Consider the following 12,655-nt stretch of genomic DNA (forward strand, 5'->3'; position numbering starts at 1 on the left):
GCATAATAGCTGTATTTGGGAATTTTAATAAATTATGTAACCGAGCGAGCGCTTTTACTAAACAAAAACATTATTTAAATTCGATACACGAATATAAGTGTATTGATTGGTTCTCCAAAGTTTATTTTAAAAACAAATAATTGTATTTTTTGGTATAAAATATCTTAAATCCACCATCAAGTATTATAATTTTCTCTTGACAATTATGCACAAATAAAATGGAAAAAATTTCTAAAAATTATACGATATTGTATATATTAACATCTTTTTTATAAGATTGTCCTCCAATCTGCGAGCACCAAAATTACAGACTTGACAAAAATACAAACATATTTGTAACAAGATAAATTCCATTTACAATTAATACACACATTGACTTAATTATTATAAACTTATAAAATAGTTATTCTACTTATGAAAAAGATTAGACACATCCCATCTGATGTACAAAATTCATATGGAATGTTTACAAATACTATCATTTTTTAGCAAGGAATAGATATATTACATACATAATATTTGTTTATATATTGTACTATTAATAGAAAATATATTAAAAGAAACTAATAAAAATATTTAAATGTCGAGAAACATTTGTAAATACTGTAAATACAGGTTTTGATAAAATGACAATTTAAATCAATTTTTCTAAAATTGTAACAATACAATGCACACCTTAACAAAGTTTTATTTCATTTTATTTGAAATAAATATATTGTACTCGTGAATTAACCCTCTATTGTTCCAATTAGTTTTTGAGGATTTGAAAAATGTTTGACAAATACAAATAAAATAAATACCTATATTTTTAAGATAAAAATGTAGATTTTTATATTATAATTTTGAAGTTATTAGTTAATGACGAAACAAAACCAATATGAAAAATGAAATAATAGCAAAAACTGGTACGAAACTCGAAAGATATCGAAAGATTGAGAGTTAATACAAATGAGCTAATTTTTCCGTTAAAAATATCTGATATATATCTCATCAAATTGTACATTATTGTGTATTTTGATGTTAAATCCCACATGTTTATGATTTTGCATCAGGAACATATCTTTGCACCCAAGGGTTTTGCAGTACGTTCCAGTCTTTTCTGCTCTATTAACCGTTGTTCCCTTTCTCTTCTTCTTTGCTCTCGCAGTACTTTGGTAGAGTCATTGAATTCGTCCATAGTGTCTACTTCCCAAGCAACAGTATTTTCTTCCCATTCTTCCAATTCATTCTATATTCATGATAAAAATGTAAATTTCTAGCATGTTACAAGTTTGCTTTCAAATACAAGCTTACAGTCGGGACTGGATCCATGGCTGTGAATTTTGCAGTATTGGGAGATAAATTATCCACGTGTTTATCCTTTATTAAAACTTTTGTCTGTCTAGTGATTCTTGGAGTCATGTCCTATATAATATTCAAAAATATTAAGATGACAGCATTTTGGAATTAGTTTTAAAATTACCTCAAAAAAGTTTAGCCGTTCTTCGGTAGGTACTTCAGGAGGTTTAACTACTTGTTGTCGATACTGCTCTATCTTTGCTTGTACCGTGTTAACTGGTTTATCTGGTATAACGACAACTGGATTCTCCTCCCATTTATCCCATTGTTCTAATTCCTTAAATAAGCAAAATTTGGTAAATATTATATTAAAGTTTGAATATATATAAGCTATAGTATTTCGTTATCTTTCGCATAATCTACAAAAATAGTAAATAGCCGTCATAGCAAAATATATTTACACAATTGCATAAAGATGAACTGCATAAATAGATTCCTGCAATTTTTTACATACTTATAGTTGATAATGATAAATGATATTAAATGAAAAAAAATTATATTCAATAAATAATGATAATTTTAAACATACCGTTGAGTTAGTCAAGACATTTGGTACCACACCGACCGTGGACAAGGGCTCGCAATCGCAGGACGATCTTCTTCGACGTCGAAGACAGCACATCGCACGCTTAAATACCCCGAAAAGCAGTACGAGCAGAGCCTTGAGTCGATTTAGCAGAAATTCCACAGCCATTTTTTGTGGTAAGTCGACTAGTGCTAACCTCTCCTTGGAAGACAGATATTTACGCCGATTACCGGAGGCAAGATCGGCGATCCATTTTGCGTATCGAATCGCGATAAAGCGTTCACATTCTCGTCTCGCGTCTTTCTCGTACAAGGTATGACTTTTCGATAAACTTGTAGTAAAACTTCGGGGAGCCGCTTAAATGACACATAACCTATGCCTCCTTTTTTTGGTTGAGCTGTCAGGCGACAGGTATCGCTCGAATCGACTTGAACATAACTTCGATTATCGAGATATGACGCGATATTGAGATATTTCTTGAACGAGAAGGTTTCGTCCGAATAACAGCCGTGTTAATCTTTACGCAGTTTTATTGTTATATCGACGCATAAATACAGGTATGCACTGAAATATCTAGATATTTATATATATCAAAAGTTGATTTTCATCGAATCATCGACGTTAAACATATATTCATTGTCAAAGATATGAAATCTAATGCGGTAATCAAAATGTGTTCGTTGTATGAAATATCGATATACGTGACTTTTGATTTTTCACTTGCGTCCATTTCCCCCTCAGCATTTTTGTATAAATATAAACGTGTTATCTATCAAAGATTGACAAAGTAAGTCACGAAATCAAAAGATTATTTTTTTTTATCAGAGACCGGGGCTTAATTTTCACTTCTTGCGCGCGAATTATATTGTTATTAAATGTCTTTTGCATTTATAATTTTTTTTTTCAGATTCAGCATGTAGTTTAACTTTGACAATTATCAAGAAACTTGATTACGAATTAAAATCGCAAATATATATATAGAGAGAGAGATAGCGATGGACCATAATTTGATATATGTATATAAGATGTACTATATACTATACTTTATTATACGCTGTGTATGTATGTATTAAGCACGCGTGCATTTTTCACGCCTGGCGCTGCGGTCATATTGGCATTTTTCATACGCGGTGCACTTCACTCCATTACAATAAACAGCTTGATCTGCAAAGAAAGCGCGGTTGTATTTCTCGCGGTAAGTTTGTAAATTTAAATTTAAGCAAGAGATCCAATTTTTATAGATTTATATATATTTATATATTATTTATATATTTTATTTATATTATTTATACATTATTTATATATGTATTCGTATATACATTTTTTTATATATTTAAATCCATATAATTAGTCATAGGAAAATAAGATTTAAAAATTTTTATACATACTGCTCGAACCCTTGTATCCGCCATCGCTGCCAGTGTTTATGGCACTCGATTGGGCGCATGACGTGGAACTGCATTTATTCGGACAGCATTTTTGATTGAAGGGACATTGCGCGTCACTCGTACATCTCGGGGTACAGTTAGTCACGGTATTTCTCAGTGGACAATTGCCGCTTCTATCTATAGAGAGAACGATTGCAACGTAATACAGTTAATAGTGAGAATTCATTCTTGTCAATTAACACTTTTATATAGAGTGAGCATTTCTTTTGTAAATTTTTAAAAATCTGCAGTTCAAATATTTACTCGTTCGTTATCAATTCTTCAATGTGTATACACGAGTACAAACATTCATTGCTGACGCATCGTTAGCGATAGCCAATGCGAAAATATAATTGAATATTACGTTGCTTAAATGTCCATTAAAATTTCTGCAGTGCAACGTCATTCTCTTTATTTTGATTCGCAAAAAAACATTTTAATAAATATAAATCTAAGTTATATAATTAGTTTTAAATTTATTTGTTCATATAGAATGTTTCAATTTGAGAATAAATAAATATAATATTTTCTATCTATGAAACAATTAATTCTCTTAGGGAACAGTTTGAGATATTAACAGAATTTTTTGCAAATTAAATTTCAAGAGTGCAGCTAGAAAAGCAATAATAAAGGATTATTCATTTCTAATTTAAAATCAATTCTATTTTAACAGAATTTTTATTCAAGTTATTAAAATATAAAAATTGTGATAGATGATTTCCCCGGAAATTTCTACTAAAGTTGAGGAGAATTTTCACACATGGAAAAATTGGCATTTCGAAATTTTCTAATTACTAAAAAAGAATTTCAAATTTCATATCAAATGACATTGTATGTCTATTTTTATCGAATCTTGGAAAACATTGTGTATAAAACAAGAGAGCATAAACGCAGTATTTAGAATAAAACGGGTTTTTCCGTCTTCATATATGAGATGTATGCAAAATTGCACATGTTTACAATTATTATTTCCACGCATAAGTAATAGTATTCACAGAACTTACGAAACTGAGCAAACGTGCTAGCAATTAGCAGCATCAGCACCACGATCCTGACTAAACTTGCTGCAAAATATAAATATTATATTATATAAATTATTATATTAATATTATATTACAATAAATTACAAAATATAAGTTTTTTATTAATTTCTATTTTTTTATGATATGTAATAATATATAATAATATAAAATTGTATTAACGATGAACACACACATATAATGAATTACACATATAATATTATTATATTATATGTAATATTTATTTATATGTTTTACATAACTGTGCATACATATATAACTGCAAAATATCGTAAAAAATTAATCCGATACTTTTGTCATGCAAATAGCGCGAAATAAATTTTCACTCTTTAGTCCTTTATGTCATGATTCAAATATATGCTAATAATGTCATGTAGAAGTTGCGTATTACATTCATGTTGCGGAGAAGTGCGTAACTAATGTCGATTGTTATTTTCAAGGTTACGAGACGTTTAAATACTTACGGTTCATTTTATGAGTCGTTCTCGAATACTTGATTAAAATTCTGCGCCTCACGACTTCGATGAGACTTTTAAACGCGTGACGATAACAGCATCGACTTTTAAATACTTTCCACCTCTACTTTGACATTGGACAAGTAAGAATGGAGAGTGCGGAATATATCGTGATATATAGTGCATCTATAATGTGGTCAGATTCAGGAAAATATCAAATATATTTTACTTGAACTTGAATGTTTTTTATATGTTGTTTATGTGACATTTACATTGACGTATATAATAGCAGTGAAATACGAGATTATCAGCCGCCATGCAATCACGTATCTAATTGATATTATAATTTCTCTTGCTTTTTATAACGAAATATCTATTTGTTTTGTTTTAAATATTATGTATCTACTTAATTGTAGGTGTTTTCTTGATTACAATCGAAGATAATACTAAAGGTTTAAAAATTCTTGTACCATTTATGATTTTAGTTTAATATAAAAAATGTCTTTTTATATTTTAAATATTACTTATAAATAATATTTTATTTTCTTATTATTTTACAGTTTGTTTTCATAAATTTATATGAAGTTATTTACTAAAATAAACTTAATTAAAGCTCTACATCTATACCGAAAGCTTCTTGACATTCTAAGGTCTCAAAACATATCAATAGATGCGCCATTGATGACAAGTACATTTTTCTTGATTGCTGTATTTTACACAGCCTTGTTATATCATCCTAGAATTATTGATGAGCAACAATTTATTAAACATTTCTTTAAGACATTTTAACATTTTTTTCATGTATAGTTTTATATATGGATATTGAGATATAAATTTTATTAATTAATATTTTTTAATATTTATTGAAAAATTTATCTTATTATAACATAGCAGATAGGTTAAAACAATATAATTTAAACTATCTTATTGATTAACAGTCTCTCCGTCTAAAAAAATTATCTATCGATTAAACATGTTTCCATGATGATGTTTCCATGATAAAAATTAGCTAAAAATTAAATTATAAAATATAATAATAATAATAATAAAATTATAAATATTTCTTCTTTCTTAATACAGTAATTATTATTTCAAGTTATACAAAATGAAATTATATTAATAAATCAAATATAAAATTATAGCACATATCGAGTTTATATATATTCGTTATTATATAAATATAGTAGAGAGAAAGATGTGTGAATTAAAGAGAAAGAGCGAGCGAGAAAAAGAGAGCAATCTCTTTAATAATTATTGTAATCATTTCCAAAACGCGAAACAATCGGTTGAATCGGAGTTTCGATAGATTCGAATGTCTCGACCACTGGCTTTTGGCAAGCTAAAGCCCCACATCTGTTTTTACAGCACTTCAGGCTTCCTCTACAATCGTTGTCGCTGTTACAAGTCGACGAACATACCCATCTTCCTGTCGGTATCGATGGGCAAGATCCTGGTTTTTCTATACAAAGCAAAATTTAATTTTTCATATAATTATAATTATGATTATTTTTATAGTTATATAATTTTTATTATATAATTTGTTTATTCTATAATTTGTTTAAATGTGTCTGTGATGAACTTTATATATATGTGATATTAATTTATTATTTTCCATAAGTTCACATAATAATAAAAATAATAAATCAATCATGGAAAAATTTGTTTTTCTCTTTTCTTTTTCTGCACATTTTTTATTTATTAAAATAGAGAGATGTAAAATTTTAAATAAATAAATAAATAAATATTAAATAAATAAAACTACTTATATTAGATTCACAATATGATTTATTAGATATATTATATTAAAATGATACTGAAAATTTTGTTGTGAATAAAAATATTTAAAAATAGTTTAATTTATTAAGTTACAGTAAATTTAGATTTACTGTAATGTTTATTATTTATATTGAATTGTAATTCTTATACAATCACTTTAAAATATTGTGCATCAATGTTACTGTTTCAGATCAATTAAAAAGTCTAAGAGGCTTGAGAAAGTTACCTGATTGGATAGGTCGTGTCATCGTGACAGGCATGGAGCAAATGGAACCACCACATCGGGTCGGACAACACTTGCCAATTCCAGCGCAATGTGCGTCAACGTAGCAGGAACGTCCGCAGAATTGTACAGGTAAGGCAGGTGGACATGAACCTGCTTTTGCTACATATCTGGTTTGTGTTTTGGCGATAGAAATTAGCGCCATAAAGACTAGAGACAGGACTAGCAACTTCATTTTTTTGTTACTCTGAACACTGTGGCACTTCGTAATCTTGCTTGGGAAGAGGCTAAATGCGATATATACATTTTAAATTAATATATAATATATTTAAAACGATAAATATAAATTAGAAAATTTAATTTGATGATAGAAGAATGTTTGCTATAAATATTAAGCTTTAAATATATTATATATATATATATATATATATATATATATATATATATATATACATATATACATAATAAATAAAGATGGATTTTGAAAAGAATATCTTTAAAATTTTTATTTTGTGTTACAATAATAATTATATTAAATAGTTAATAAAATGGATATATATTTTTCCAAGATAAAATATTATTTTAAATAAATTTTTTCAGAAAATAACGCTTTTCTTATATTTGTTTTATCAGCTATTATTTCAATTAAGAAATATAGATTGTTGTGATACAATAATTCTTTTTATTAACTGAATCTGAATCATTTTTATTTTTATAAATTTAAAAAAATTAATAGATTAAAAGAATGATGAATTATTGATTAATTATATTAGTAGAATTTGATAGAATCTAGATTTTATAAGACATTATTTTATTCAATGTTAATGTAACACTAACATAAGACATTTCTTATACTCTATCATGACTTATCAATTCATCTTTTGACTTTTACATCTCTTGACCTCGACTTTATTTCTCACCATTTTATAATGCGTAAGACACTATTTATACGATTATTAATACGATAATTATGTCGATGAAAAAACGGCACTTTTCACTCTACGTTTAAAATATACTTTAATTATATATGTCATACTTTTTTACTTGAGGAGTACAGCTGGAAGTAAATGCGAACAAAGTCTTTTCGTTTTTACCATTCAACAGAATGGTACCTCTGATATATATGTCTACCATTAGTCAGCTTCATCATTCCCCCTCCTACATCATTGCTTACTTTTGCACACACTCTACAATATCATGTGTGTGTATATATGCGTATAAAGATACATACATCTGATATAATTAATATAATTTATAATATATATCTACAGAGAAATATTTTATTTATTTTATAATATATATATTTATAGAGAAATATTTTATTATTTATTATATATAATATTTATTTTTTTAAGAAAAATTTTATGAATGATTTTTTTCAAAATTATATCTCTAATATATGTATAACTAACTATATATATGTTATGCAATCCTGATATATGGCATAGAAATATTTGTATAATTAATTTCGATTTCAAGATTACAAATATTTGAAATTCTAAAAAAATATTTTTATAGGATAAAAATAATACTTTTTTTTACAATTTCATCATGTGATTAATAAATTTCTTTAACTGTTCTTATATTAAAAGATTATTTCTTAATATTATGCTTTTACCAGATATACTTTTGAATAAGAGTGTATGTTATAATCAAAAAATGTTGGCGGTAAACCGCAATCATAATTAGGAATCTAATAAATTGGCCGGAAGGAAAGACGTGGTTTTCAAACTGTTGTTAGTCGAGACTGTTTCCTTCGTAATTCTGACGAATGTATTTTATTTTCGGAAATAATAATTTGAAAAATTATTATCTTTTCTCTCAAATTATTATTTATATACAATATACATATGTAATGATATATATTTTTTTTAAATTAAGATATTATTTTTCCTTGATAAAAATGTGAAGCGAGTAGTATTTGATAGTAAAAAGTGGAGATTTTGGCGACTTGTGCTGGAAATAAATAACAACATTATATTATCTAATTTATATAAGTATAATAATATTAAGAGAGAAGAGACCAATTTTTCGGTATAATATTTGTTTATTATACTTAAAGAAGTAATATGTTTGTTCAAATTTTTAATTATGACGTTCGTTGCAAATATCAAAGTCATTGAACATAGGATTCTAATTATTATCTGATATTAAAATCTGATAATAAATTTGTTTATATTATACATAAAAAAAGGAGAACTTACATTAAATAATGATATCATATTTTTTCTTAAAAATCTCTTAAAAATATACGGAGAAATAAAAATTAGACTTTGTTTTCTCTCTGTATATTTTTTAATAATACATACATAAATATAAAATAAAATTGTCGGCGGGCGTAATAAAAAATAGTATAAAATATTTACGAAATTATGCACTAATCTTAAAAGTAACGATAAATGCATCCTTGGTACTCAAGCCTCTTCATACCTGAGAAAAATTCGAGACGAATATAAAGAATATATAGATAATTGATTTAATTAGGACTAATTAATTTAACATGAATGTATCGCGTTCTAATGTTATATAAAAATAGTACAATATATTTTCGAAAATTAGATTCGATGTTTACATAATCAATGTGGACGGGAAGATGGGCGAAGAAGAGTGGAGAAAAAAAGTGCAAAGATGCATCTGCAATCCCCAAATATCTGTAATTTAGTACTCTATTATTGGCATTTCGAATGCAAACTAAACTCCTTTGCATTCGAAAATAAAACTTTTCTCTCTGATTATTTAAATCATGATTTTATACCAGCTATATTCTTTTCATGCGGAATAAAATCTTTTTTTGTTTCTGTACAATTTGTTTAGTCTAAGCCACATCCTGCATTTCAAAATTAATGGAAATATAATTAATTTTGTAATGTCTTAATTTGCATGTAGACTAATCAAATTAACATCTTTTTTTGTACGAATAATATGATACGAGTGAGAAAGTTTGCATATATCTTCGCATATTTTTGCAAATATTCACTGTGCATTTATAAAAATAGTTATGAGCAATAACCACTGTCTTGCATTAAACAATTATCTTTTTACGTGGATAGATATATAACGTCATATATAATTACCGAGCACATTACGATACACGATATAAATGGCTAATGTTAATCTTCTTATTATTATGATAATTCAGTCAATGATTTAATGCGTGAAAGAATCAATATATAATTCATATAAGAACTTGTAAATGAATTTTTCACGTGTTTCAATTTCTGTTTTCTATTTCTTAGTAGTACCTGCAACAAATAATAAAAATACATTGAAAATAATTTTTTAAAATATAGTTTATATTTATAATTATATACGAGTATAGAGATATATATCAATATTTATATAATTATACTTTTATTGTGTATTTAGTCTATTTTAATTATTTTTTAAAATTGCGAAATTGGGCATTATTCATAGAGTATTGAGAAAGCTAATAAAACTCATATTTCAGCGATTTTGAGTGAGTCAATATACTCATGTGTCATAATCAACACTTTAGTTTTTCAAACGTTTTAATAGATAAAAAGAATAAAAATTTTTTTTCAATATGTATTTATTATGAGTTACAAGAATAAGTATGAATCATTAATATCTTTCTTAGCGATTTCTACGAAATTCTTGTAATCTTTTCTCATGACTTTTAATTCCTGGAGAGTTGCATTGAATATGTTGCAACAGGTCAGTGATTCATAGATTCATTTTGTACATGGTTCAGATTTATTGTTTAAGACTTATTGCATTTTTGAATGTATGTATTTATTCAATTGAAAAAAGAAATTTTAAATCATTTTATATTATGATAGTAATTGTGTCGATTATTGCTAATTAATTTTAATATAATTCCATGATTGTTAATCATATTTTGTAATTATGATTAACAATCATAGGGTATATATATATATATATTTTTTTTTTTATTTATTGAGCTAATTGACTTAATTAACTTAATTGAAATATTAAATAATGTCATGATTATTACGTTTTTGCATATAAATTGCGTATTCAATATTGTCATCAGTGAAATTACATAACATGAATTATATAACATAAGTTATACCTCTCGGCGGCACGGGTGGCGCAGGCAATTTCTTTGGTATAGCGCCGAGGACCTTGGTAGTTTCATGACCCATATTAATAGCAAGGTTCATGTATTCCGGCATTCTAGTTTCGGTGGCCCCATTCATATTTTTCGAAATATTCGTCGAATCCGCCAGTACGTGTCCCTCGTCGTATTTCGATCCGATTGTCTCTTGACCTCGAATAGTAAGCGCGGAATCGACCTCATCGACGACAGACGGTCTCACATTTGTCATGTCGGAACATGCTTCGGCGATATCATCACCGCGATGTTCTGTGATCGTAGTTTCGCAATTTACGCGAACGGAATCGGCGGATAGGGTTTCGCTGCTCGTGCAATCTGGAATGCACATTCCCGGTGGTGCAACTGGTGGCGTAAAATTCGACGTCGACGGATTGATGTTCGTATAACTGTTGTTGCCGCCGTATTTCGTTGCTGCGATTTCTTCTTGATTTTTGTCCAACGAGACATTCTGAATAAACTCGAGATACCTTGGATGTTCGCATGGCGAGCTCGGTGTATCCGGTTCCCTCGGAGAACCATCCGCTTTGAACGCTGCGAAAGTTGAAGTGCAAATTTATACTTTTATATATTTTTGAAATCTTTGATGTTATGAACACGTTTAAAAAGACGTCTAATAAATGTCCTTCAATCTTTCAAACGTTTTTTAAAACGTCTTCGGACTTTATGTTCTTGACATAGTTCGAGATATCTAGAACAGATAGAGAGATAAATGTGTAATTCAATTAATTCCAAATTACCATGAACGGGTAAACCTGAAGGTGGAAACGCAATATAATACTCGTTGTCGTTGGCCCTGGACGGTGATTGTGTTTGTCGGAGATCGAGATCACGCGCGATAGAGGTAGTCGGTGATGGGGAATACCCAGACGCTGGTGAATATCTACCTGTGAACGGTTTAGGCGCAGGTGGTATCTCGTAAGAGCCCATGCCAGTCTTTTCGTCTCTGACATTTTGAAGCTGAAAATTTTGATATAAATTTAACTTAATAATAGAAGATTGTGCGGTATTTTTGTTCTTTTCTAATATATATTTTTAATCATATACACTTTTTAGTGTATTTTTTCTCTTCTTCTTTTCTCTTCGAGCTAATCTTAGAAAATATAAAAAAAATTTTTAATTAAAAAGTTTTTGATAAACGTGTTAAATATTATTTTTAATAACTAGCGTAACAGAAGAATAAAGAAAATTTGAATAGTAATGGTTATTCCTTTGATCTATCAATGGTGTAGTTATTTAAATTAAAATTGATAGGTTCTAATTTTTGATATATTGTGCACGTACTCTTCTATCTTCGGAATCTGAATGGGTTCCACTATCACCCAAGCTGGTGCCACTGCAGCCACTAACAGTGCTCATTCTGCCAGAAGAGGATGAACCTAAGGATGAAATTATAAATGAACACGTAACTAAACACGTATCTAATTATTCATATATTTTCTTTATTATTAATCCACAAATTATAATAGTCTAAAAAATATCTAAAAAATGTTTAACTTTCTAGATATCTCCCAGAGAGATGTATTTTTTCTTCTGACATATCTTACAATTAGTTCTTTCTCGAACGCGTATTTTAAATTTTAATTTTGAATTATAATGTTTTATTATATTAGATTATACTTACTGGAAACACTACGAAGACTTAAGCTGCTAACAGGTCTGCGATCAGTTAATCCACTGTTAATACTTTCAGATTTAGTTGAAGACGAATCGGTAACAGTATTAACAGATTCTTTTGTATCTATAATAAAATTCAGTAGAAAAATTTTAATTA

At 27.8% G+C, this 12,655-nt stretch overlaps 5 protein-coding genes across 12 annotated transcripts in view; 1 reads left to right on the forward strand and 4 right to left on the reverse strand.

Annotated features, from left to right (window-relative positions):
* Positions 1 to 241: 241 nt before the first annotated feature.
* Positions 242 to 2,251, reverse strand: LOC145960690 (uncharacterized). The gene is made up of 4 exons (XM_083080320.1): positions 1,868 to 2,251; positions 1,463 to 1,615; positions 1,294 to 1,404; positions 242 to 1,228 (listed from the first exon to the last, which is right to left on the reverse strand). Exons 1-4 carry the CDS (start codon positions 2,030 to 2,032, stop codon positions 1,049 to 1,051), a joined length of 609 nt encoding a protein of 202 aa, XP_082936446.1. The 5' UTR covers positions 2,033 to 2,251; the 3' UTR covers positions 242 to 1,048.
* A 104-nt stretch (positions 2,252 to 2,355) lies between these two features.
* The window catches only part of Jdp (DnaJ domain-containing protein), a 46,169-nt gene continuing 35,869 nt past the window's right edge, over positions 2,356 to 12,655 (forward strand). The window contains exons 1-2 of one of the 2 annotated variants that reach the window (XM_083080326.1): positions 2,356 to 2,421; positions 6,753 to 6,917. The gene's annotated coding sequence lies outside the window, so the exon portion shown is untranslated. Of the gene's footprint in view, positions 2,422 to 2,766; positions 3,060 to 6,752; positions 6,918 to 12,655 lie in introns of those variants that run through there. The other variant, XM_083080325.1, reaches the window with a different exon arrangement.
* LOC145960695 (waprin-like protein) lies at positions 2,377 to 4,940 on the reverse strand. The gene is made up of 4 exons (XM_083080327.1): positions 4,796 to 4,940; positions 4,296 to 4,355; positions 3,253 to 3,429; positions 2,377 to 3,028 (listed from the first exon to the last, which is right to left on the reverse strand). Exons 1-4 carry the CDS (start codon positions 4,800 to 4,802, stop codon positions 2,934 to 2,936), a joined length of 339 nt encoding a protein of 112 aa, XP_082936453.1. The 5' UTR covers positions 4,803 to 4,940; the 3' UTR covers positions 2,377 to 2,933.
* LOC145960691 (antileukoproteinase) lies at positions 5,307 to 7,934 on the reverse strand. 2 transcript variants are annotated; one of them, XM_083080321.1, is made up of 3 exons: positions 7,822 to 7,934; positions 6,789 to 7,072; positions 5,307 to 6,245 (listed from the first exon to the last, which is right to left on the reverse strand). In XM_083080321.1, the coding sequence occupies exons 1-3, from the start codon at positions 7,917 to 7,919 to the stop codon at positions 6,031 to 6,033; spliced, it is 597 nt and encodes a 198-aa protein (XP_082936447.1). In that variant the 5' UTR covers positions 7,920 to 7,934; the 3' UTR covers positions 5,307 to 6,030. The 2 variants fall into 2 exon arrangements, with proteins under 2 accessions (XP_082936447.1, XP_082936448.1); XM_083080322.1 differs by lacking the exon at positions 7,822 to 7,934 and adding an exon at positions 7,623 to 7,769.
* The window catches only part of Stumps (DBB domain-containing protein stumps), a 57,631-nt gene continuing 54,033 nt past the window's right edge, over positions 9,058 to 12,655 (reverse strand). For 5 of the 6 annotated variants that reach the window (XM_083080316.1, XM_083080314.1, XM_083080317.1 and 2 more), the window contains 4 exons: positions 12,506 to 12,622; positions 12,166 to 12,260; positions 11,622 to 11,841; positions 10,088 to 11,415 (listed from right to left, as the gene is read on the reverse strand). In XM_083080316.1, coding sequence (XP_082936442.1) covers positions 10,820 to 11,415; positions 11,622 to 11,841; positions 12,166 to 12,260; positions 12,506 to 12,622 — 1,028 coding nt within the window. In that variant the 3' untranslated portion in view covers positions 10,088 to 10,819. Of the gene's footprint in view, positions 10,028 to 10,087; positions 11,416 to 11,621; positions 11,842 to 12,165; positions 12,261 to 12,505; positions 12,623 to 12,655 lie in introns of those variants that run through there. The other variant, XM_083080313.1, reaches the window with a different exon arrangement.

Source organism: Camponotus vicinus, unplaced genomic scaffold (genome assembly GCF_025532165.1).
Source record: "Camponotus vicinus isolate PSW18456_S1 unplaced genomic scaffold, iyCamVici1.0 SCAF_10, whole genome shotgun sequence".
Lineage (NCBI taxonomy): Eukaryota > Metazoa > Arthropoda > Insecta > Hymenoptera > Formicidae > Camponotus > Camponotus vicinus.

Coding starts and splice junctions, on each gene's coding strand:
- LOC145960690 (XM_083080320.1), bottom strand. CDS start 2,032: ATGGCTGTGGAATTTCTGCTAAATCGACTCAAGGCTCTGCTCGTACTG. Junction 1,616..1,867: donor ATGTCTTGACTAACTCAACG/GTATGTTTAAAA, acceptor TGCTTATTTAAG/GAATTAGAACAATGGGATAA. Junction 1,405..1,462: donor AACGGCTAAACTTTTTTGAG/GTAATTTTAAAA, acceptor AATATTATATAG/GACATGACTCCAAGAATCAC.
- LOC145960695 (XM_083080327.1), bottom strand. Junction 3,430..4,295: donor TAGCACGTTTGCTCAGTTTC/GTAAGTTCTGTG, acceptor TTCTCTCTATAG/ATAGAAGCGGCAATTGTCCA. Junction 3,029..3,252: donor CGGATACAAGGGTTCGAGCA/GTATGTATAAAA, acceptor CTTTCTTTGCAG/ATCAAGCTGTTTATTGTAAT.
- LOC145960691 (XM_083080321.1), bottom strand. CDS start 7,919: ATGGTAGACATATATATCAGAGGTACCATTCTGTTGAATGGTAAAAAC. Junction 7,073..7,821: donor TGTACTCCTCAAGTAAAAAA/GTATGACATATA, acceptor TATCGCATTTAG/CCTCTTCCCAAGCAAGATTA. Junction 6,246..6,788: donor GACACGACCTATCCAATCAG/GTAACTTTCTCA, acceptor TGCTTTGTATAG/AAAAACCAGGATCTTGCCCA.